General features: G+C 37.0%; 1 protein-coding gene and 1 non-coding gene across 3 annotated transcripts in view; both read right to left on the bottom strand.

Moving 5' to 3' along the window:
- FBN2 (fibrillin 2) overlaps positions 1-25,161 on the bottom strand; it is a 160,306-nt gene that overhangs the window by 126,891 nt on the left and 8,254 nt on the right. For both annotated transcript variants that reach the window (XM_051642419.1, XM_051642418.1), the window contains exons 5-6: positions 24,813-24,908; positions 25-222 (exon numbers count right to left, since the gene is read on the bottom strand). In XM_051642419.1, the coding sequence (XP_051498379.1) occupies positions 25-222; positions 24,813-24,908 (294 nt within the window). The remainder of the gene's footprint in view (positions 1-24; positions 223-24,812; positions 24,909-25,161) is intronic.
- Positions 16,829-16,900, bottom strand: TRNAM-CAU (transfer RNA methionine (anticodon CAU)). Its single transcript has one exon. It is a non-coding gene; the product is annotated as a tRNA-Met (tRNA).

Consider the following 25,161-nt stretch of genomic DNA (forward strand, 5'->3'; position numbering starts at 1 on the left):
CTCCATGTAAAGCAGAAGGCTTACCTTGACAGGCTCCAGTGCGAATATTAGGGATGAAGCCACGACGACATGGCTGAGGCTGAGCAGGGCACATTTCACAGGGGTGACCCCATGCACGTCCAATAGTTGCACAACAGAGGGTTTTTGTGCAAACAATGCCAGTTAGCTGACCCTGACACATTTGGTTGTTAACTTGTGTGAAACATGGGCCTGTTCTGTAATCTGGAAAAAAGGAAAGATCACTGTATTATACAAGACAGTGTACTAGTAACTATAGTAAGAATAAAATTTTAGTCCAGTATATATCTATATTAAGAAAATTCCAAGTATAGAAGTAGCATGTCACCTTCCACACAAGGTAATGATTTTCACAAAGTTATCCTGTCTTACAATTTCTTTATTTCTGAAAGATGCAAGTAAGGAAAGGTGGCTAGACTCAAAACCAATCTGTGCACTGACAATGTATCCAGTAAAATCCATAATAACTGAAAGCGTTTTACAAATAAATAAACAACAAAACAACCAAAAGAGAAGACCAGATGAAGCAAACAAGGACTGGGAACTGGTATCCTTCTTCCTAAGTTACATTACGATGATTCATGGGAGGGAACTACAGACCACAGCAGGCACATTTGTTCACTCCACATTGATCAAGGTCCATGCCAGCAATAACCACAGAGTCAACTTTCTTGGTGGAATACTTAGTGCAAAATAGTGCTGCCTATAGAGGACTAATTGGTAAATCACCATTTATTTTCAGAGGAATAACAAGAGATAATACAGCCTATTCAAGCTATATTGAGTACACTGAATATCTAGCCCTAGACAAATTATTGTCAAATTCCTGTAAATAGTTAATAAGGTTCAACCTGTAAAAGGAGAAAGATTTTTTGGACCATATGAGGCAACACAAACAGGGAACAACAATTAACTGAACTTCCCTAGGAACAAATGAGAAACAGATGGCTGCTCTAAGCCAGGTTTCATATCCTTATGGAAACTTTAAGAGGTGGAAAAAAAGAAGAAAATGCAAAGCTTCCACTCAGATTCAGTCATGCACAAGAAGGCGTAACAGTGGGGTTGCAGCTGCTCTCCTGTCCTATTATCCTTTTTTTCCTACTGAAAACAGGCTCCAGTACTGATATGTGGTCACACACTGCCTTCCACACACTTGCACTGGTCTCACAACCAAGCTGCAAACGGGACAACCAATGCATTCTAGAATTTAATACTTTCACCCTGAAGAATAAAAACAGCTTTGACATGATCGGAAAGGGAGAAACTGGTATTTCCAGGGAGACATCATATTAAGTTTTCTTTGCAGTAAGACACAAGCCTCTTAAAGTAAAAGTTAGATTAAACAGAAATAAACATCCTGCTGCCTGTCTTTTATAAGGTCCATTCAGGTACCAGTCTGGGAGAGACTTCTGCACAATTAGTCATACACATCAGCAGTTAATTTCAACTCGGCTGTTCATTTCAAATAAAGTTAAGCAAGCACATAAGTATCCACAACAAAAACACCTAAGAGAGTAGATTAAGAGATCATAAATACTCTATAAGGACTGTGAAATTTCATGTTTCTTGATTTTCATCAGAAGTCATCTTCAGAGTTGTATTTTTGAACCTCCCTCTCTGTCCATCAACCCATGAAGACAGTACTTTTAGTAAAATATGCATATTACAAAAACAAAATCCTGTCCATTAGGAAAAGGTTTCAGTGATCTTTTATCCAAGATAGAATCAAAGAATGCTTAGGGTTGGAAGGGACTTTAAGGATTATCTAGTTCCAACCCCCATGCATGGGCAGGGAAAACCTCCCGCTAGACCAGGTTGTTTCAAGCCCCATCCAACTTGGCCTTGAACACTTCCAGGGAGGGGGCAGCCACAGCTTCCCTGCACAGCCTCTTCCAGTGTCTCACCACCTTCTCCAGGCTGAACAACCCCAACTCTCTCAGCCTGTCTTTGTAAGAGAGGTGCTCCAACCCTCTGATCATCTTCATAGCCCTCATCTGGACTCACTCCTGGCTTTCCATGTCCTTCTTATGTTGGGGTCTCCAGAGCTGTACACAGTACTCCAGTTGGGGTCTCACAAAAGCAGAGTACAGGGGGAGAATCACCTCCCTTGACCCATTAGCCACACTTATTTTGATGCAGCCCAGGACACTGTTGCCTTTCTGGGCTGCTAGCGAACATTGCTGGCTCATGTTGAGCTTTTCATCAACCAATGCCCCATGCCCTTCTATGTCCATCCTGTATTTGTGCTTGGGATTGCCCCAACACAGGTTGTAGAACCTTGCCCTTGGCTTTACTGACCTTCATGAGGCTAGCACAGGCCCACCTCTCAATCCTGTCACGGTACCTCTGGATGGCCTCCCTCCATTCCAGTGCATCGCCTCACCACGCAGTTTGGTGTCATCAGCAAACTTGCTGAAGGTGCACTCCATTCCACTGTCCATGTCACCAACAAAGCTGTTAAACAGCAGTGGTCCCAGTATGGACCCCTGAGGAACCCACTTGTCACTGATCTTCACTTGGACATTGAGACATTGACCTCAGCTCTTTGAGTGTGGCCATCCAGCCAATTTCTTATCCCCCAAGTGGTCCATCTGTCAATCTCCAATTTAGAGACAAGTCCATCATGTGGTACAGTGTCAAATGCTTTGCACAAGTCCAGGCAGGTGATGTCAGGTGCTCTTCCTTTATCCACCAACACAATATCATACTGGAAGAGAAGCAGCTTTACAGTGGTCTGAATTTAATGAAGTCCAAGGCCCTTGCCAAATTGGAAAGAGCTGAATTTTTAACATAAAGATCCTGAGGACTGATAGCAAAAGACCATGATCTCATCAAGCTATAACCTCATATTGGAATGGCAAACATTTGAAATACAAACTCCAGCCATCAAAGATTTAAATTCCACTAATTCACTGTAGTCTTATCTGGATTTTAGTTAAAGCATAAGGGTAAGAAAAAGACTCTATCACAGATTATGACTGTATACTTGTTTCACACAAAGTTTACTCAGGTGTCACAAGACTAAGGGGAATACATGATAGACTGCATTTTGTCTGCAAATCATCAGCAAGGGTCAGCCTGCTATTGGAAGAAAACAAGAACTGCTTAGAATTCGAGACATGAAAGAAACAGAATTAAATCTTGACTTTGGTGAAAACAAATGGGAATTTGGCTACTAAATTCAATGACAACACTACTTCATTCTTGGAAATTAGTATTATTGCTTAGTATTACCTAAGAGCTTTCTCTATGACACATAGTGAAAGTAATAACCTTCATATATATGGAAAAAGCTTTTACTGCTGCTCTAACATCAACTAAGCCCTATATACTGCTAACGTGAAAGTAATAAAAACATTTAAAACCAGCCCACTCATTTAATTTTCTCATTAATGACTGAAGTACAAATAATAGCTGGATTCTGAGAAAGTCTGTGGTTTACTCTGTGTATTAAGAATTTATTGTTTGACTGTAACCTGTACACTGCAGAATTTTTGCCTAACTGATGATTCCAGTCAGATCAATAAAGAATGAGTCCTGAAAATTGTTTGATTTTAGACTCCTCATTAATGAGATTCTAATTAAACATGAAACTGAAAAAGAAAAAAGGGTGTGTGTAGGTAAACCTGAAAAGTCCATGACCTTTTACCACTAGCAGCACTCAGAGTCCCATTATAAAATGTAGTCACTGTCATAGGAAAAAAATACTTATTCAGAAAATAAGTAGTTCTGCTGAACAGTACTATATTTTTACAGCATCTGTGCTCTTTTTTAATAGGACCAATCTTTGAATAACATGAAATTATTACAGTAGGAGTAGAAATACAAATTATGTATTTTTCTGTTTAATGTTTGGTGATCCTTAGGAATATCCTGGCCAAAGGTCTTTTTTAAGAAGTCTGGAACTCAATCGGACAAGATTAAACTTGGAACTTCAACTTGAGTTGTGAATAGTACCTGAGTTTCATTATCTTCCCCTAAGACACAAGATGATTATGTGTATACTCTGTCAACCCTAGTAATGCAAAGTTCAGTTTCAAGGGCGTGTTTGAAAGAAAGATTGAGAATATAACCAAATGATGAAGTGTTTGTGCAAGAGAATATGAATGAGTTGGATACAAGAACAAATTATACCAATACACCCATTCCTTAATATATTCTATTAAATAAGAAATATATGCTCTGGAAACCTACACATATGTGCCTACTCATGCCTTAATAAACAGAATGAATAAATCACAATGTTCAGGTTCTGTAACAACTTCCATCAGAGTAGATCTGCAGGAGAGTACCTGCAAATCTTACTACTGCAACACGAACAGTAGAAGAATAAACAAAACTATTACTAAACTTTAATGTAAATTTACAAATAAAAATAAATTTTACCCATAATACTGAGATCCTGAATAGTACTTCAGAATAATCACACATAAACTGCAGATCCTGAGCTCCTAAGAGAATGTGAGCCTTACATAAACTTGGGCTACAGAAGCAGAAAACCAGCAGCAGACCATTTCCAGACAGAAAGAGGGAGTAACCTCTTATCTATACCTAGCAAGAATGTTTTTTTCCATGGCTATGGCAACTACATTTCAAATGGGATGCTGGAAAACTGCAAGAACTATGCAAAGAGTCAGAAGAATAATTTAAGATTTCAGAAAGATGCTTTATAGTGATATTACTATTTTAAAACAATATTGTAATTAAAATAAAAAAATAACAATTAAAAAAATCTTTATTCATTAAAGTCTATCCAAAATGAAGTCCAAAGGCAAAGAGTCTGAGTAGTGACTGGTCTTCTGTCCTAAGAGGAAAAAGTAAGATTTTATTGTGTGAAGTGACGACAAGAATATGTGGGCTAAGAGTGAAATGCAGTTGTTTATATAAGGTCTCTAGTCATATAGTATATTTTTACTTAGGGAAAGTAAACACACAAAAACTAGAAGCCATTCTGAAGATACTTTGCCATTTCAAATGAAGTTGTGGATTTGATTCTGAAATTACCACGTGAGATTCTATGGTATGTTTTATAGAGTCAGTCAGACTATACTATTGTAACAGTTCATCTGACCTTAAAAACCCTGGGTTTATGAATCAGTCATCTTTTCCATACTGGTGTTAGGTGTTTCTTCAATTGCTCCTTTCCCCGTACTGCTGTCACAACGATTTTGCCAGAAAAAAACGTATGTTAGAACATATGTTTTAGATCACTTGTTGCTTAGAGAGAGTAACTGCTTTGGCAAAATAAGGGGACTTTCAGCACATACATGTTATGCTTTTTTTTTAACGTCAGAAAATTATATTTGATATGCACCATTATATGAAGAATGACACTGTTACCAACAATCCAAATTGCTAATATATTTAAGAAGAAGTACTTTTTTTGTTGGTGTGAACATTTAAAAAAACCCTGGAAGTAGCATATTTGACTTCTAAATTTAGCTATACTACAGTGTTTCTATTTTTCTTAGAAGTGTGCACTCTGTACTAACAAATGGGACTGTCCCACTATCACAATTCTTGGGATCTTTTTCATTAATTCTGTTTTAAAAAAAATATATTCTAATTTACCTATGATTTATAAATGGCTACTTGACAGAAAGCCTGATATGATTATTAGAAATGTAACAATTCTAGTTTTGAGTACAGTCCAATATCCAGCTATTTTGTTTTCCTTCCTGTACCTCTGGCCAAAACCAGACAATTTAGATGAAGATGTAAAAAGCCTGCTGTAAGTAGACATGGGATAATCTGCCTGCCTCATTGTTTCCTCCTGGTGTCCAACACCCACTAGCTCAAAATCTGAAACACGCAGCTCAACATCCCAAATACCATTTGTTGTCATTCAGGATAAAAAATCAAAATATTTTAGTACACATATAAGGATCCAATTTGTATTTGAATTTTGTCACCATCTTAGTCTTGACAGTTTCATCCTGTGCTAACGAACAACTCCTGCCCATGAAAATTTCACCTATTCTCAGCTAACTGAAAAAGTGAGACATAGAGAAATAGAAATAGAAATAGAGAAAAGTAGAAAGGCACCCAGACATGTTGGAATGCAAGTTATCTGGATGAAAACTTGAAGTGTCTTTTCAAGGAAAAGCACAGACTGAAATTTTTAACTGAAGGCTCCCAGTACTGAAATGCTGTTTCTGTGTAAAGCCCAACAGTGCAGTGGCAGTCTGCTGCAGCTACATAAAGCCAGAACCTCAAAAGGGCATAGACTGCAATGCAGGAGCAGCATATTATCATAAATCCTGTATTTCATACCTGTGAGTGCTGTAAAGATTAGCAGGAAGGAACTGTGAAATCTATTCCATCATTTTTATTTAAACAAAACTCCATGGAACCATAACTAAATAAGGAAGCAATGTGTCTGGAAGTTAATGTTTTAAACTATAAGCTATCTGGATTATTGATACTTCTATTGCTAAAAATAAAATATTGAAAACATTAAGCATGTTGGTCAGTATGAGACACACAAGGAGTAAAGGAGGTCTGAGACATGCCCTCCCACTCCTGTCAATTAAAGAAAAAAACCTAATACTTGATAATCTGTTTCACTTCCTTACAAAGCAGATTTGCCTTTCATAAAGACTTTTTACAGAAACCCTTGCCCGTAAGTATGATTTAGCAAATACTAGTAAGGGGATGAGAAAATAAGCAATTTCAGCTTGTACCACCTCACTTGTAGGCTCAAGAACAGTAAAAAGGTTATTATCATTAGACATACCTCAAAAATCTATTTCATACATCAGCATTATTAGCTTAACAACCTAATACATGCAACATAAATGCTGAAAAGTAGTGCCTGCTGTTAGGGTTACCAGGAACTTTATTCCCTTCAAAAAGAAAAACCAGCACAGTGGGAGAAAGTCCAAGAGACTGGACCCCGTATCAGGGAACCTTCAGAATGGAGAGATTAATTCTATACTGGCAAAAATCTGAAGTTAAATTCACCTTACTAGAAGATGCCCAAATACGAAACATACAAAAGAAGCAACTGTCTTTATTACACCTCTGACAGGAAGCTCTGGCAGATTTTCTCATAATTTCCTTGGACATTCAGAGGTCTCCAGAAAATCGAAACTTATTTTTGCTTCTTGTTGCAGCACCTGCTCCTTGATTACTGATGATATTTTTCAAAGAAACTGTATCTGAATCCTCCCCTTTGTAATGTGAAATCTAAATGTTTTGACAATTAAAAATATAACTAAGCTCCACCTTTCTGCAATGGGAAATCCTACAATGTGTGGCTCCTACCATAATATCATTAGAACTGGAAGAGCAAGGCATAGCCCATTCTCCTGCTGATTCTGCATGAACAACAGTGTTACCCAGCCCTTGTGTATCCAAAAAATGGGAGCTCCGGGCTTTCCTTGATGAACTTATCATCTGAGAATGAAAGGGTTGGTGATGCTTAGAGTTGTACTTGAGTTCAGACCACAAATCTGAAATGTAAGTGTATGCAAATATTATTCTTCTTGTTCAACTCCAACATCTGCAGATTGTAAGTCACAGTATGCAAAATGATACTTAAACATTACAAAGGTACATATGTTTGTTTTATTAAAGATTAGCTAAAATTGTTTTTCCTTCAATATTTTATTCATCCTAATATGGAAATTTTCCTTTTTTGCAGTAATGTTTAGCTGCCAACACTGAGGGTTCACCATAAGTGAGGTTTCAAAGGTAACAAGAAGTAAGATGGATTGTACTGATTCAGGCTTGATATAAATAAAAAGCATTTTTTTCAAAGGTGACATCCAACAAGTTATGGAAAAAAGATTGTTGGCTGAAAATGAGAGCTAGTCTCTTGGAAAATGAAAGAGACTTGGCAAAGCTATTAATTGCTCTTGGAAAAAATAATCTATGGGCAGTACAGCTATTTAGAGTAAGACATTCACGTAAACCAAAGCCTGAGTAGCAGGGCCTGAGCCTTCTTCCCCTGACTTTTTTTTCTGGAGAAAAATTTTGTGTCAAGTCTTTAATTGAGTATTTAATACAACTAACTTTATGAATAATGTAAACAATTAACACCAACATCTTTCAACTATTTAAAATGCTAGAAAACTCAAAGTTGAAACACATCCCCAGAAGATTCCTTAGTTACCGTGTGAAGCAATGATATTTTATAACATTTCTTTTTATATGTAATAGAGAACAAGAGCAGTTTAGTTGAAAAAGGTTTTGAACATTTATGTCAAATACATCATCAAGGCTCCAACATTTTTATGCAGCTGACAGCTTTTATTTTCAGGCTGATTTTTTACTACTGTTCTACTGGTCCCACACGGCTATTTCTGACCAGCTCCTGTGATACAATACTTTCCATCGTACAAACTCCTGTGATTGAGTAGGCAACTTAATACACACATGGCAATTAAAAAGGGAGTGAAGGGCAGCTCTAAATGAAAGGAGAAAAAAAAAAGCATGTCTAATGCAGCAGTCTATGTGGGCCTTGTAGCTTTTAGCAAAATTCCAGTTTCCACCAGTACTGCTGTCATGTCCATTCTCAACACATTCTCATTTTCCTCTTGCTGCAACAGCAAAAGCAGCTCCTTTCCAAAAACAACATTCCAGGATTTGCACATCCATTTCAATATAATTGATATTATGTCAATTTTAAGCAGATAAATTATTAGCACAGTATTATCTGCAGATCTTAAAACTTTTTTGTTAATTAAAAATAATTATTTCTTACACACCTAAGCACATGGGAAAGGATGGCAAAGCACCAGATAGTCAACAACATTTCTGAAATAAAAAATAATTTTTCTGTAATCACTCTGAACATTATAGAAAATGCTTCTAGTATGTTAAGATACACACAAAAAGCAGAGAAAGATAGAAACATGGGAATACTTTGCTTTTGTCATTTATGGAATCCAGTTACTTTCAAAAGTGAAGTATTTTCATATACTTACAAACTTTTTGGAAGAAACTGTTGTCCAACCACAACATGATACACTGACTGCTACAAAATTTCAAGTGTAGAAAAGAAAACAACTCAAGAAATAAATATACCTGAGTCTTGCTTCCAGAAAGGTCTCCAATTTTGGCTTGTTTTGAGCTTCAAGTGAACACAAGTATTTTCATATACTTCCAGAAGCCTTGCTACTACATAAAGTTTGCATCTGAGTTTGGATATTTGACTCTAATGAAATATCTCTAAGAGCAAATACTTAACACACAACAAAATTCTAATCAATGATTACAAGACGTTAAAGGCTGAAAGTAGTCCTGTGCAAAGTGTACAGGGAGATAAGAAATCACAAGAATAATTCCTTGCAAGATTCAGCAGTTCATACCTACTATCCTACCCTTCTTACATCTTTACTTTGCTCAGATGTCTATAAAATTCAAAGCACTGCAGTAACTCTGTGTATCATGCTGCCTACTGCTCTTCTCTTCTGTTTCACATTTAAGTTAGAGGAATTTCAAGCATACTGGCATTCTGGTCACAACTACACTCCTTCATAACTACAGCACAACAAAGAATACCTGTCCCCAGAATCCCAAACATCACTTCAATGGAAGGGATTCCAGTGATTTCCTTCTTCATCAGACAGTCAAGGGTAAGACCTAAGTCCACCGATTCACAGAAGACCAGACAGAAGCCAAAGCCATTTAAATCCTCACTGGGAGAGCACACACTACTACCAACAAAGCTTTGTAGGTGGAAAAGGGGATACGCAGGAAGATTTCCTGCTACAGCCTGACAGCTGGATGTTTAATTTTCAATGACAGAAAGGATTCTTCTTACCTCTGTTAAAACTTCATACACTGCACAAAACCTTGTATTCAGATTTTATGGACAAGATTTGCCCATATGATGAAAAGAAAAAGATACTACTCATTAAAACTCTGGAAAGCTGGCCAAATGCACATTATATTCTTTAATTCCTTCATATCCCAACCATTATAAAATCAGTGCCTTGCAATATGCCTGCAAAGAAAATACGCTACTTTTCTGGATGATCATACAAAAACTTGAGTTACATCTTCCACAGGTTTTTGGTTCCATAACCACAGACAATCAGTGCTACCCAGTTCAACATCAAAGGAACAGAATCCTCTGTCAGCAAAGAGGAAATCTAAATATTCAGGTCTGAAGATGTGATAAACTTCTAAGAGTACTGAAGAACAGCATAAAGAGCACAGGGTAGGCTTCCCCACCCTCACTCCCTCGCTTTGGAGTTCAGTGTCTTTGCTCATGCCAGAAACCAATCCCACTACTGAAAGTGAGGCATTTCATAGTGGTTAAGACTATATACACAGAGAAGGGTTTGTAGAACAGGTCTACAGTGAATAATTATTTATTCTCAGAAATTCTGATCTCACCATGGTACATTAGGATATATTTCAGTTAGCTGAGCACGAAAGAACAGTCAGGTTAATTTAAAGGTGCAAATGTAAAGTTTTCTATAGCTGCAGAACTCAGAAGTAACTTAAAATTTTCATAGTAGGTGGAAAAGTGGTCTAGTGGGTTTTTTTCCAACCCTTTGTCAATCTGCATGCTACTTTGTGATGTCAAAAATAAGAAGAAAGACATAAAAGAAGATAACGTTTACATGTTAGCCTGCAGCTGGCCACAACCCCGAGTCAGAACAGTCAGGTCCCATAATGCAGGATGGAACCTCTGCTGAAGTCAGGTAAAAGTGGGTAACCATAGCTGTGGAGACTCTCTCATTAGCTGTGGCCTTACTAGGCATTTCAGGAAGGCCTTCAGAATGCATCCACACTCATAAAAAGAAGACGTGAAACATTTCATAACTAATTGCTGCATAATTTAAGGAAGGCAGGCAAAGAAGTCTCAGCAGATCAGGAACCCTATTAAAACCATGGATATTCACATGAATGTAATGCTGTTAATTGTTAATGTACAACTGCTTCACACATTGCTCTTAGAAAAAAATAAATCACATTTAGCTTGCCAAAAACATTTCCCCTGATGACTGTCTAGGTTATCTTCATTTTTTTTTCAGTTGCTCATAAACTAAAAACTCGGTCAACTACTACTTAATAACTCTCTCTGTGAAGGGCCAGAAGCATAGTTTCCTGTTCTTTGGACACCTGGTTTTTGTCCAGCAAAACAGAAGAGCTCTAGAGATTCACCTCTTTGGCTTATATATACTTATATACTTATATATTTGGCTTATAGTGGGACACTAGAAAGCTGGGTAACTTTTAACAATCAAAATATAGGAGAGAAGTTAATTCAGAGGATTCATCTCTTAATAAAGAAACAAATTACTTCTGTTTCTTATTAGTCTGAGGTGGAATAAATCAGCTTACTTTTGGCACTCCTGTATTTTGAAAGCCTAGATGCAATGTGCTCTTGATTGGCTTCTGCAGATGCTGTTCCTGATAGCACCTGGATTACTCTTTTCCATATAATTTTATTGGAGTAACTATAGGTTTTAAGACTTGCATAACTAATTCTTATGAAGACAGGTATGGCTGAAAATTTAAAGCAGATAAAAGTTAAACAATTGTTAACCTTCATATTTAATTCATTTGAAATTGAACAATAATTTAAAATAAAATATCTTCCTTGATACATAACTGCTGTGCCATACTTCAATGTCAAAGCCATTAAAACTTTGAAGTCCAATAGGCTTTCCACCAGCTACCTGAAGCTTAATTTTTTTACTGTTTTAAACTGAGTAACAGAAACACCTTCCAGCCTCTATCTTTCAGTTTCCCTTTTTAGTTCTTATACACAAACTAGTGCTACAGCATTTAGGTAGCAGAACCAGAAGATCTATACTTAAATGCAAACAGTGGCTCTAAACCTGAATTCTGTTCTTAATCAAAACTCCCAGTAGCTTCTCTGGGATTTCTGCCAGACTTAGTAGTGCAGGACTGAACCCAAAAAGTGTATTTTCATTGGCTTCAGCTGCTTGCTGGGAATCTGCAGAGACAGAAGACTCATCTCTCTGTCAGCAGATGAGAGTGATGACTGCAGTATGCTATCAGCCTGGTGAAGGGCACTCCATGAGGGGACGACTGTACACGGGGAAAGACAATGAAGTAATGGCAAAAAAGGAAGGACATACACACTACACATTTCACTCTTTCCAGAAGTAAGTGTGAAAAATACTCGAAAGTCAGTACTTCCAAAGACTGGATCTGCCAGCTGCTTAGCGCCCCTGTACTTTGTAAAATCTGATCTTGAACATAAAACTTGCCAAGGAGCTGGTATCAGGGCATGCAAAAAAGAAGGAAAAAATAGAAAAACTATTTCCAAATATCTGACATCTGCCTAAGCCCCACCATAGAGCCCCATGGATTTTGCATCCTCCTGGCTCTGCATTTAGACAGTTTTATTAAACCAGTTTTTTATCAGTCAAAAAAAGTATAAAGTTTGCAGAGAATTACTTAAGACCTTTAAGTGAAAAGTAAACAAACAAACAAACAAAAAATCTTCCCATTTCTTATTTTTAAAACTAAAGTTTCCGTGAGAGAAGCTGTTCAGGTGTTTCTGAACTATCTATATATTTTTTTTTTTTGGTCTTTCGTTATTTCCTTAACCACCGAGCCCCAGTACACTATTACAAAAGAAGAAATGAAGGAATATTCAAAGCTGTCTTCATGCTCTCACACTTAATTTGGTACCTCTTTAATTCAGTACCTCTGTGTACACAGAACTTGTATAAACACACCCAAGGTAAAACAACAATTAAGTTGTCTTGTATGATGAACCTGTCCATGGGCTTTGGATCATTCTGTGTGACAGCAGTGACATAAACTATGTTATTTATACAAAAGTATGCAGAAATAGAAAAAATACATAGATTTACATTGCTTATATTAAAAATATCCTCTTCCTATATATGTGTGCATAAATGTATACATTTACACATACATGACATTGTCAACAGTAGAGCAGGTTAGCACACCTTTACCATGCTAGCCTACACACTCCTGTGTAAGAATTTGGAAATAATAATATATAATTAAATATGTTAAAATTTGGGAATATTTATATAGCTATCAAAACTACAGCCACTAAGAACACTCAGAGCAATGACATAATTAATACTACCAATACATCCCACAAGCTTGAATGGCTTAACAATAAAATTCTCTTTAAGTCTACTGACAATGTGTAAAAATGTTTTTTTAATTTACATTTCCTGTTCCTCTTCCAAAGGATAGTTGTTTGAATACTAGACTGACAAAAACAAGTGCAGATTACTGGAAACTTGCCACCAAGATTGGGGTTAGGGGGAGAAAAGAGAAAGAGAGAAACCTCCAAACATGGCTCCAAGTATGAAGTAATTTGAAATTTTAATTGCCTGTATGCTAATAATAAAGGCCATTATTTGCTTTTTTTGCATTCAATTACCTTTTTTGTCTATGACCCTTCTGCTATGAATCCATTTCAGTGTGTAACAGTTCATTAATGTAGCACGGTTGAAAATTTCCTGCTATTGTTTAAAATGCTAAAAACAACTATGACTACAAAGTATCGAGTCCATCCTTACTTAGAGCTAACAAACTCAAGGGACAAACAGTAATCAGTTGCACCATTTCAATTAGTACAGGATTTTCATCTATTCTTGTTTCCAGCTTTTGAAAGTGAGCTAGCACTGCTGATGAAGATGGGTTGACTCCTTGACCGTTTTGACCAGAAAAAGACCTTGTAAGATTTTGTACTACTATACAGAGGACTGGCAATAGAGACATGAAGGAATTGTAAAAACATAACACTAGGAAGCAATGGAATTACACCTTTTGTGTGTAATTGCATTAATAAAAAGGAAACTTACTGAAATGCAATTGCAAACGACTCCTTTAAAAGCTACTGTCTCAGAAAATGAAACAGAAGAAAGTTCTTTGGTTAGAAAGTTTTTTGCTAAATTAATGTGAAGATCTGCAGTTTAAATAACTTTTATATTGTTTTATATTGCAAGATAACAATCTAATTATAAAAGTTTTCATCATCTAAAATACACTAACAGAAATTAAGTGAAATTATTCCCTAAGCAGAGAAGAACAAAGAGCTTCCGCTTTTACTACTGCCAAACTCAAACTATGTCTTGGATACCTTGCCCAGAGGAGATAAAAAAATAACTTTATTCTGCTCATGATGCTGGCCCATCTGTGAGTAAACTGGTGTCTCACAAAGCTAAAACAGCATTAATCATCTTCCCTATACTGATCTATGAGTGCAAATGACTGCTCCAGCAACTGTCAGAAATCACAGACAGCACTTACTAAAGCCCCTTCTTCTGCCTCAATAAAAACTTATTTTCTGTGGTAAACATGTATGGTTATACAGGAGCAACATCAGTCATTTTACAGTAAAAAAAACAGTAACTGCAGCTTGCTATGAAAATTCTTCCTCTGGCTGGGTCCTGATGGCCTTGGGGAGCCTTCGAGCTCTGCAGTGGTACAAAGTGGCACAGCTCAGTGTGCGTTTACAATAAGCCAATAAAACGGCCTGGAAAAGGCACTGAAAGCAGAAATATTAATTTCTGTTCTACAAAATGGCAAGAACAGTGATAATTTTATGTAATTACGTTGATATTACATTTTTATGAGTAAAGGCCTTAACATGGAGAGGCAACAGCTTTTCACAAATGTGCATGAATTGTCACATTTGCATACAGCAGTCAAATAAACAAAGGAAAACTTTACCTAATGAATGCAAGAATGGATTCTAAATGGTACCACCTGAGTCTTAATTTTGTGACACTGATGTCCAACTTTCAATCAGACAGGGTTTCAAATAAATTATTTGTTTCTCAGGAAGGAAAACATCTTACACTTTCAAATGATGCAATTTCTATACTGGAAAATGACCCTTTCATTGTCACATTTTATTAGTTTCAGATGTTTCTGGTTTAGCTGGCAGGCCTTGCTTAAACTTTCCATTTACTGTAGATACAGCAGATTAAGCTCACATTCTACAAATACTCAGAAGCAATGAAAGTTTCTGGGCATCAGACTGCAAAGTTGGAGGTAGGTACATGATGTCTCTGGTAGTACAATGTTCAAAAGTCATACTACAGTATGATGCATAAGTAAAGATAGTTGAAATGAGGTTAAAAAATTAACAAGGATTATACCTCTACATTTTTCTTGTCATTTATTCTACAAGGCACAAAGGCTGAAAAGATGTGAAAATGCTGTTTATATCTAATATATAAACCAGGTTTCATGTTTTCAACACAAAGAGGAGACACAGCTCGAGTTCTTGAGGCAGATGAAAAGCAAAATTTTACCTCACACAGCAATATCATTTACTGTCAGACCTAACATCAGAAACTGCAGATTCAGAGTAACAGAGAGTCCAGGACTGAGGAATGATACACTGTGGAAAGACAAACTTGTCCTGAAAGTACAGGGAGCATAAGAGAAACCGCCTACTGCATCACACCATATCATGAAATGATAATCAGGAAGAGCAGAGCAGTAAAAAAAAAGCAGGCTACAGGGCTGGATATCAGGACACCTTGGAGGTGCATATGTTTAGGCATGGCAAGGAATTGCTTCTTTGAAGCCAGAGATTTATAGCTATAGAGAAAGACAATAGAAAGATTCCTGCATAAGAAAAAGTTTAATCTGACAGTTTTTAAGGCGTGAAGAGAAGGTCTGGACACCAGCTACAAACATATTTTTCCTTAATGAGTAGCACTTACTGAAAGCACAATGACTTGGTGAGCCTGATAAGTTATAAAAGAGCCTTATTTCCAAGAAGCACCTGGAGCTCTTAATACAGCCAGTAGGAGAAATGTTATCACCTTTGAAAAAACAGGACACCTACTCTTATTTGATTCTTGCAAGCTAAAAATCAGTATGATGTGAGACAAAAAAAATAGGTTTTCTTGGTAGACAATTTTAGCTACTGTAATTCTGTACTCACATCAAAATGCTATTACACATCCTGACTCCCAAGAAGAAAAAAATCCTCACCATACATGGTCACCAGACTACAAATTTTTCTATCCCACCTCATTCTTGATATTGATAACAAAAATATGTCATATAGAAGAACTGGAGGTGGCAGTAGATCCAGACTGGCCGGACCTTCAAAGAACCTCAACCATTTTTACAGTCCTTCAGAATTGGGTTCTGCTTTCTTCCAATTTAAAACTTTGTGTACAAACCCTACATATGCAATGGAAAACATCAGCACTTCCCCAATTTGACAAAAGTTTTCCTATTCACTTGAATATTCCTGGAGGTTTTGCATTTTCTTTGTTAAAGACAATCCCTGTTGACAAGTGTCTCCATTTCTTTGTGGATTCCAGATTATTTTTTTTCTGGATATATTACAAAATAATTAGTTTAACAAAATTAATAATTTTCCTATTTTTTCTGAAGAAATTCTTTTTTTTATTTTGAAACTCTAACGAATCAGGTCCTGTCATCTCCTCCCATGAATTATATTAAAAAAAAAAAAAAATAAAAAAAGTTATATCCTAATGCATCTGACAAAGAGCAAAATTTTCACTGAGGAAGGAAAGAGAAAAGAGTAGACAGATTTTTTTCTAAAGACCTCTTCTGCCACACTTTCACCACTCATTGTTTTAGTCCATTACTCTATATTGGACCCTTGTTTTACTTCCCAGTGAACAATCTCCAGATGTGGAACATAAACCAGTCTCCTTAGGGCTGCTGTCAGGCCTTTCTCCTCCCAGCCCCTATCTGTGCTTGGGATTGCCCCAACCCTGGTGCGGGGTCTGATTGAACTTCATGCAGTTTGCACGGTCCCACCTTGCAAGCCTGTCCATGTCCCTCTGGACGGCATCCCATCCTTCCAGTGTGTCAAGAAAACAAAACAGAGCATTGCTAGCAGAGGATGGTTTCGATCCATCGACCTCTGGGTTATGGGCCCAGCACGCTTCCGCTGCGCCACTCTGCTGCTGTGCCAATTCTCGCTGGAACAGCACATCCAGCTCCGTGCCTCGGCACGCAGGGACACAGTGAAGGCTTATTCAAGTAACCTACAAGTACAGGCTGAGTATTAGCATGCCAGCATAAAGTGACTTTGCTGTACACATCGCTAGACACTTACCTAACAGCCTGACTGTGATCATGCAACCAGAGAAAATATGGGCAAGGGGGAGGGAATACTAATCACATCCTGAAATACTCAGAGAAAGGAAAAGAAGGAAGCAAGACAAAGACACAGACTGGGATTACACTGCTTTCTTCACCATTACTGCCAACAGCATGCTCAGCCTCACCCATACCTTTTTTTAAACTGCAAAATGTTACATCTTCTGCGCAGCTAGGAGACAGAAATTCTCAGATTCCTGCTAACAACAAACACACACTGTAGAAATCTTGTGGGCTCCTTAATGCCTTTGTTAGTTGTCAGCTTGTGAAAGGCGAGGGAAAGAAACTCTGAAAACCTTGTTATGGAACATAATGATGGATGGCAAAACCAGGCAAGAGTCCTGTAATCCTAGTAGCTACTGATACCTAAGAACATGAAAGCAGCTTGCTGAATTTGCCCTTCAAAACTGCTGTAATCCATCAAAGACTGATGGATGCAAATATCTACAGGTCTGAACTTGTAGAATTTCTCTGAACAGCGACTGCACTTAACTGTATGCACTGTAAAAATCTGATTACACCTCTAGTCTCAAACAAACAATGAAATAACTACTAGGTTCTTCTAATACAGATAACCTGACCTATTTTCTTTAAACAGTTGCTTACTTGCCAGATAAATTTTACTTTACATTGCTGCAGGAATTTGCAATTGTTCTCTCTTAACTTCTCCAAAAGAAATTAGAGAAATGGTTTTTTTTATTTTTAACTTAAGTATTTTTTTAAAATAGTATCACCACTGTGGCAATTTGCTTATAATCGACTTTCCACTATGTACGGAAAAAAGCTGACAGAAGTCTTTTTCAACAGGAAACTTAGAAGATAAAATACATAGGAAAGCATAGTGAAAATTTGAAATTTTAGGCAGATTCACATTTTGTAGAGGTTTAACCTATGCCTAGCTTATTTTCACTTAAATTGATTAATTGATTTTAGTTAAATTAGACTTCAAGTTGATTATGTCACTCTTGTGTTTACCCCAGAGGTGATTAACAACTGCTGTGAACTGAACCACATAGAGTATGCTACAGTGAACTAGTATTTCTTTTTCTTCACTCATCAGGCCCTGAGTGACTCCTTTACAAACTTGCGGAAGGTTTGTAACTCAAGCATATGGACTCAAGACCATATGCTCTGCTTTCCAATGGCTAAAAGCAGACTGAAAATGAATTAAAGTGGTGTTTAGCAGGTAAGGATTCCACAAGATTAAAAGAATACTGGTTGATACTTGAGTGCAGCATTTGGTATTTTTAATTCAAATTTATGGCCTTCCTTTCTTCCTGCCTTCTCCTAAAATGCCCTTTCTTTTCATTTATATTAATTCCCAGAGCATGCAAAATTCAACCAGATTACACCACACCTTAATAAACAAGGCAGAATGACTCTCCCTAGTTAAAACCTCAGATTGAAACCAGGTATTTGCTTGATTATCAAGTCTGCTAAAGCTTCCCCGCTCAGCCTTCAACAAGCAACAATCTGTCTTGGGAGCAGGGGAGAAATTAATAATACTGCCTTTGTCCAGTAAGAACAAATATACAATATCTGAATGCAGCCCCTTAAAATTTTCACTACGCTTCTCATGGTACTGCTACTATCAACAGATACAGAAAAGTTTTTTTAAATTAAAAGATCTTTTGAATACCTGTCAGAAGAACGTGTAGTTTCATCCCTCCATGCTCCATTTATAGTAATCATTGCTACTTAAGCACAGACAGCATTTTCAGCAATACTACAGACTAAATAGGAATTTTATGCTTTCTTTATAATAAAAATAAATTTGAGAAGTACTGAGGACTATACAAAATTGTGTCAAGTTTGCTGTTTGAGCTTAGTTTTATTAATATTTATAACTGTTAAGTGCCCAGTAGTTTCTTCAGAACAGCTCCACTTCTGTTCTGCTTTCCTCTTTTGCCTCAGTTACTACATACTATTTAACAACACCTTCACTGAGAATGTTCCCACCCCTTTCTGTCTTGTTGATTAGCTTCTTCGTCTTCCCAGCCTGAAGAATACCTATTTTTGCTTTTTTCCTCTTTTTTTTCCCCTTTTTCTTCTATCGTTCTTAGGCAAAGGCTATTTTCCTATGGGGAAGGGTCAGATAAAGGCAACCAGTCTCAAATACAATGTTAGATCTATGTTCTCTTACCCCAAAAATTAACCTCTTTTTCAGCGACATCTTCTGCATAAAACCTCTTTCACTCTGCTCTGCAAAATCCTGGTCTCCAGCCCCAGGAACACTTCAGCTCCCTTGCTGTGCCTCCTAGGACTCTTCAATTGCATGGGCCAAGTCCTTGTAGGCACTGCAGAACTGGCATAAAATGCTGCCCTGTACAGTGGAGCATTTCTGCTGAGTACCTGACTGCACCTATACAGTCTTCCCTACCAACTCAATGAGAACCTGTAGTGAAGCAGCTGCCCCAGTCACTGATTTACTGTATTTGTCATGAGGTACAGGCTCTCAACTCCTTTGAAAGACAGAAATTCAAAGATTCAGACAGTCAGAGAAAGTGTTCAGATACTTGCACTGTGAACACCAGGTGTAGCAAACATAACGGGCTAAGACACATTAGCAGCAATTTTCCCAAGAACAACCCAAAGGCTCCCTCCTTTCAGATGTTCTCACATTATAGTAAATTATTGTTTTTCTCCATTTTCCTCTTTTCTCACATGCCCAAACTTGATAGCTTTATCTGAAATAGTCTCCCTTTTCCGAAAGGGTATTCTTCCCAAGCTACATGTTTTTACTCAGTCCAAACCCTTTTGCTTCCTTCGAATTAGAAGCTGCTCGTGTAGTCAGTGAGGAGGCACTGTTCCTTCTCCTTCTGATGGGATGAATGCAAACTTAGATCAGTACAGGATTCTACATTGCCACTCTTTCTTTCTTTTAACCCATAATTTAGAAGGAAGAAAACGTTGTTTTTCCACAGCCTGATACCTCTACAGGTGATTTTAAAAATGCACAGGCTGCATCCAGCAATGCAGACACCACTTCCTGAGACAGTCTTGACAAACCAAAGGAATTGAGCATGCTAGAAAAAATTGCTTCTATGTGTACAACTGAGGATGAGGCCTCTTAATATTTTTTAAATTATTTTTCATTGGGAAAAATAAAACAATAAAATTCCAAAATCCGTATTTTCTTTAAAAAAACAAAGCAAACCACAAAAAAACAAACAACCACAAGATCACCGCAAACCAGACAAAATAGAAGACTTGAATCTGGTGATTTTACAAATCAAAGGCAAGAAGCTAACTGAAAGTACAGACTTTGATAGGAAATAAAAAAGGTCATTGTATATATCAGGAAGAGTAAAGCACAAGCTCCTAAGCAGGTTCTGCTTTCTTATTAGCCCAGCAGCAAGTCTCAAGGTAAATACTGTAATCATACCAGTCATTAGTTACTGCTCAGCCTCCTGTCTCCAGCCCGGATATTAGTCTGCTCAGAGCCCAGATAGAAGAACAAGCAGTCATGTTTTATCATATAAGTGAGGCTGGGAGGCCAATCTGAAGGAAAGCTACATATGTTCTATATTAGGCAGAAAATAGCTAACTTAAAATAACTTAATTTACAGAACAATACAAAGTATGCATTCAAAAGACAGCAATGTAAGAAAATAACAAAACATAATCTCTTGTGATGTTTTTTGCAAGGGAAGTTCATATAACTTTAAACATAAAATTTAACGTAAAGAGTTATGAACTGTTACTAAACTCAGTTTAAAATTAAACTACAGAGGCATTTCTTACTGTAAAGTATTACAGGCAACTATTGTAACATATAGATGAAGAAATCATCACTTTTTGTATTTTGTTGGAAAGTATAAACTACTTACTAGGTTAAAAGCATAAATTACAAATTACTGTTAACATAATAGGCATTTAAGGTAACTTTTACAAGTTTTTGTTTGGTTTTTTTTTTTTCATTTCGAGCTCACGCAAAGCATAAAAATTTTAAGTTACTATATTAGACACTTTCTAAGTCATTACCAAGATACACTACAGGAGTCAACTTTCTTTAACTGAATAATAGTACAATAAATTAGTAACTACTATGATACTTGAACATGAGAAAGTCTAGGAAATGCCAAGATAACAGCCTTTTCAATATATCATATCATATGTCCAAATTACATATAAAATTATATGTAACATATTTTTGTGACAATGACAGATGCAAACTTTGTTCACTATCTCCAGTTTCAAGAAAGGAAACATAAACTTCTAATTACAATAACTCAGCTACCAAAAAACCATGAAATGTAGCCTAAATCTTGAAAAACATTAGCATTCTACACATAGAAATGTAAGGCTAGGACTTGAATTATGCATCTTAAAGTTTCACAGAGAATTGCAAGAAAGCAGACTCCAATACTTTTATCACCACAAAAGTTAAGTTACAATACCCATATCGTTTGAACAAGTCAACCTATTTCAAGTATAACATAATTACTAAAAACTTTGAGCCATCATCACAGCTAAAGCCTGTCATATGTATTACCATTATCTCACATTCCTTAATGTAGTCAGAAAACAGAAGAAAATCTTAACGAGGAATGATTGCTTCTATCTGGGACAAAAAGCAAGCTTACCAAGTTGTCTGGCAATTGAAAAAAAAAAAAAAAATCTGAATGCAAGCAATTAAAAAAATACCAACTTGCAGTATTACATTTCTATCATGTTCAGCTGTAACTATCATCCATCTTGGATACACAGCTTAGACTTGTATTTGGACAAATGTAAGCTCTATCTGAACTAAGGCTCAAACTGTAATGCAACCTCTAATGTTGCCCAATTGCTTGAAAATCCAACCTAAACAGACTTAGTAGACTCTTATTCTAGATAGAAGGGAAGTGTACATCCTACACAGACATATTTCTGAAATGGCTGTAAATATCAACAGAGTTTTTGACAGAATTATGCTTCCTATTTCCCCTCTAACCAAAATATAAAAGATGAGTCCTTGTACTCGGTTTGTAAGAAGCAGCTACAGAGAATGGGCTGGATGTAACATGTGAGAGCAAAAACCTAAGCAAACAGTGATGAATGGAAGTCAGTAAAACTGGTTTTAAGTATGAAAGTGACAAACTATTAGAGACAAAGAAACAAATTCATCCTTTACATTTCTCTGTTGCTTGAGACATCTAGTGGGTATACAAACCAGACTGCAATAGCAAATAGAAACTCCTGCTTTTTGTTTGGTTTAGTTATTTCCTTCATCTACATGGAAATTATTTCCATTTCACAGTCAACAAACAAAAAAAAGTGGTGCAAGACATCTTCACAATTTATATACAGCTTTGAGCACTTCAGAGCTGAATTTGAAACACAGAATTTTACAGGATTCCCTTCAGAAGCTAATTCAATTACCAAGGGCAAATGTCATCACTGCTTTCAACCTTAAGGGCATGGTTCTGAGAACAAATAGAGGGCAGTGGATGTTGCTTGACTTGAGACAGGCTTCCACAGAGACATTGTGACTGCTGAAACACTGGCTGAATAATAGTGAACACAGTGATAACAACAGATAAGGTGAGTGGAAAATCAGCTGGACTGATGGCTCGGAGTTGTGATCAGCAAAGTCCAGCTAGAGGACAGGAAAAGCCCCTCAGGCATGAGTACTAGGACAAAGTTTAACATCTTCATTAACCACACGGATGATGGTACAAGAGTGCACCCTCAGCAAGATTACAGACAACACCAAATTAGGGGCAACAGTCAATATGCTGGGCAAGGCTGCTATACAGAGCAAGCTAAAAAGCTGAGAAAAAAATGGGTGAACAGTTGGGAGTTCAGTAAAAGCAAAGGAAATGGCACATCTTGGATGAAACAGCCTGATGGAACAATATAGGCTGGAGTATAACTGCCAGTAAAGCAGCTCTGACATAAGGATTATTGGGGTCCTAGTAGGCAACAGCCTGAACATGAAGCAGCAACATGCCTTTACAGCAGAGAAGGCCAGGTGCACGCAAATTCAGGCAATGTGGTCCTTCACTTCCATTTGACACTTGTAAGAAAGCATCAGAGTACCATGTCCAGTTTTGGATTCCCAATACAAGAAAGAAATAGAGATACTGAAGGAAGCCCAGGGGAGGGCCACGAAACTGGTCAAGGAGCTGAAGAACTTGCACTATGTGGAAAGGCTGAGGGACCTGAGCTCATTCAGCCTTAAAAAGAGGTTTCAAGGGGACTTTATTGCTGCCTATAACTACCTGTTTAGATGATTCAGAAAAACTGCTTCTGGGAGGCTCACAGCAATCAGAAAGAGGAAGCTCACAGAAGCTGGAACATGCAAAATTGTCATTAGATATTAGGGAAAAATTTTATTTTTTACCATGTGGGTGGTTGTCCAGAGATGTTGTGGAATCTCCATCCTTCAGGGCGTTCGAAGTCTGACTGTGCATGGACTTGAGCAGGCTGATCAGATTAGACCTGCTTTGAGCAGATATTGGACTAGATGGTCTGTGAAGGTCCTTTCTGATCTGAATTATTTTATCAACCTAAGAAGTCTACTTCTGCCCTGAGTGGGTGTTTCATCCATTGCTAGCAAGAATTAAAGCCTGTGACTTTCTATTTTCTATTAATGCAGATGATCCCATCCCCCTTTTTAGTACTGACAACCTTTTGAATATTTTAAAGGAGTAAGATAACAATGCATACTAGTATTCAGCATTTCATTCTATGGTTGCTTGGTTCTTCAGCACCCTTTTTGATTAGAACATGTATTTGCAAACACACCAGCTTGGAGAAAGACAAAGAATAGTATTTCTGCTAGCTTTTCAGTAACATCTTTCATTATTCTTGAAAACTTCACATTAAATGATACTCACTAAATATCCATTCTAAATAGACAGTAGTTCAGGTTACACTCGTCGGTTTCATTCACGAAATACATTCCACAGTTAAATCCAAAGTTGAGCAGTTCTGCATTACCATATTTCCAGTTTTGGTTTCAAAACACAAACAAAGCTCTGATTTATTAAAGAGCAAGAATTTTAGATTTCTGAGAGTGGATAGTTTATTATAAATCACTATATATGGACTCAGTGACATCATTATTCCTGTGCTAATCACTACTTTAACACTAAAAATGCTTTGTTTGGCATAATTAAAATGGACTTTCTCAGTATATCTAAGCTTGTAAAAGAAGGATGAGTATTTATCCGTAAAATTTTAAAATAAAATCCTAGTTTAGTCCCCAATTCATTAAAGAACTGTATGTCAAGCCATGTCTAAGATATTTTCTTGAATAAGAATGGTTTTAGGAACTGATTTCAGTATTATGGTAATGGTTTCTTTTTTCACTCCATCTGTGACATTCTCCTATAGGACAGAACTAACCAGTGTAAATACTCCCCACTTCCTCATCTGAAAGAGGAGTTACACAGAAAACAACCCTTCAATTAAGTTATACTTACATAATTGTAACACCATCAGCGATTTTGTGATGTTATTTTACGTAGCTGAGAACAAAGGATCTCTCGTCCTCTAACTATTATACAAACAAAATAAGCTCAAATTCCTACCAATTGTGATGGCTTTGTACCTGCCAACCTGAAATGTGGCTACCAGACTTGAAACAAACACACTTTCTAAGATTACAAATAATGGTTTACTGGAAGCTCACTGGCTCAGCCAGAAAATACACAGCATAAAATATGTACATAGAGTACTGTTGCATATAAATGCTCATAATTTCCTTTCTTATCTATTGCTTTTACCTCTTTCACATTGAGGGCCTGTAAATCCATAGACACAGGCACAGCGATTGGGTCCAATACACCGTCCTCCATTCTGGCAGCCATTTTCACAGACAGCTTTAAACAACAACAACAAAATTAAAATGTTTTTGTAATAATATTTCAAAGATTGCCATATGTGGTATTCAAAAACATTTTTTTCCCCTCTCAACTGCTCAAAGTCTTTCTGAACCTGAATACCAAACTGATCTCCTTCCCACCCATCATCACCAACAATAATGATAGTTCAAGTCAGATTCCACTAGACTGAACTCCATTAGCACCTGCTTAGTGCTAATTGCAAGCAGCTGTTTAATTAACCGCATTCAGC

The sequence above is a fragment of the Apus apus genome, chromosome Z (assembly GCF_020740795.1).
Source record: "Apus apus isolate bApuApu2 chromosome Z, bApuApu2.pri.cur, whole genome shotgun sequence".
Lineage (NCBI taxonomy): Eukaryota > Metazoa > Chordata > Aves > Apodiformes > Apodidae > Apus > Apus apus.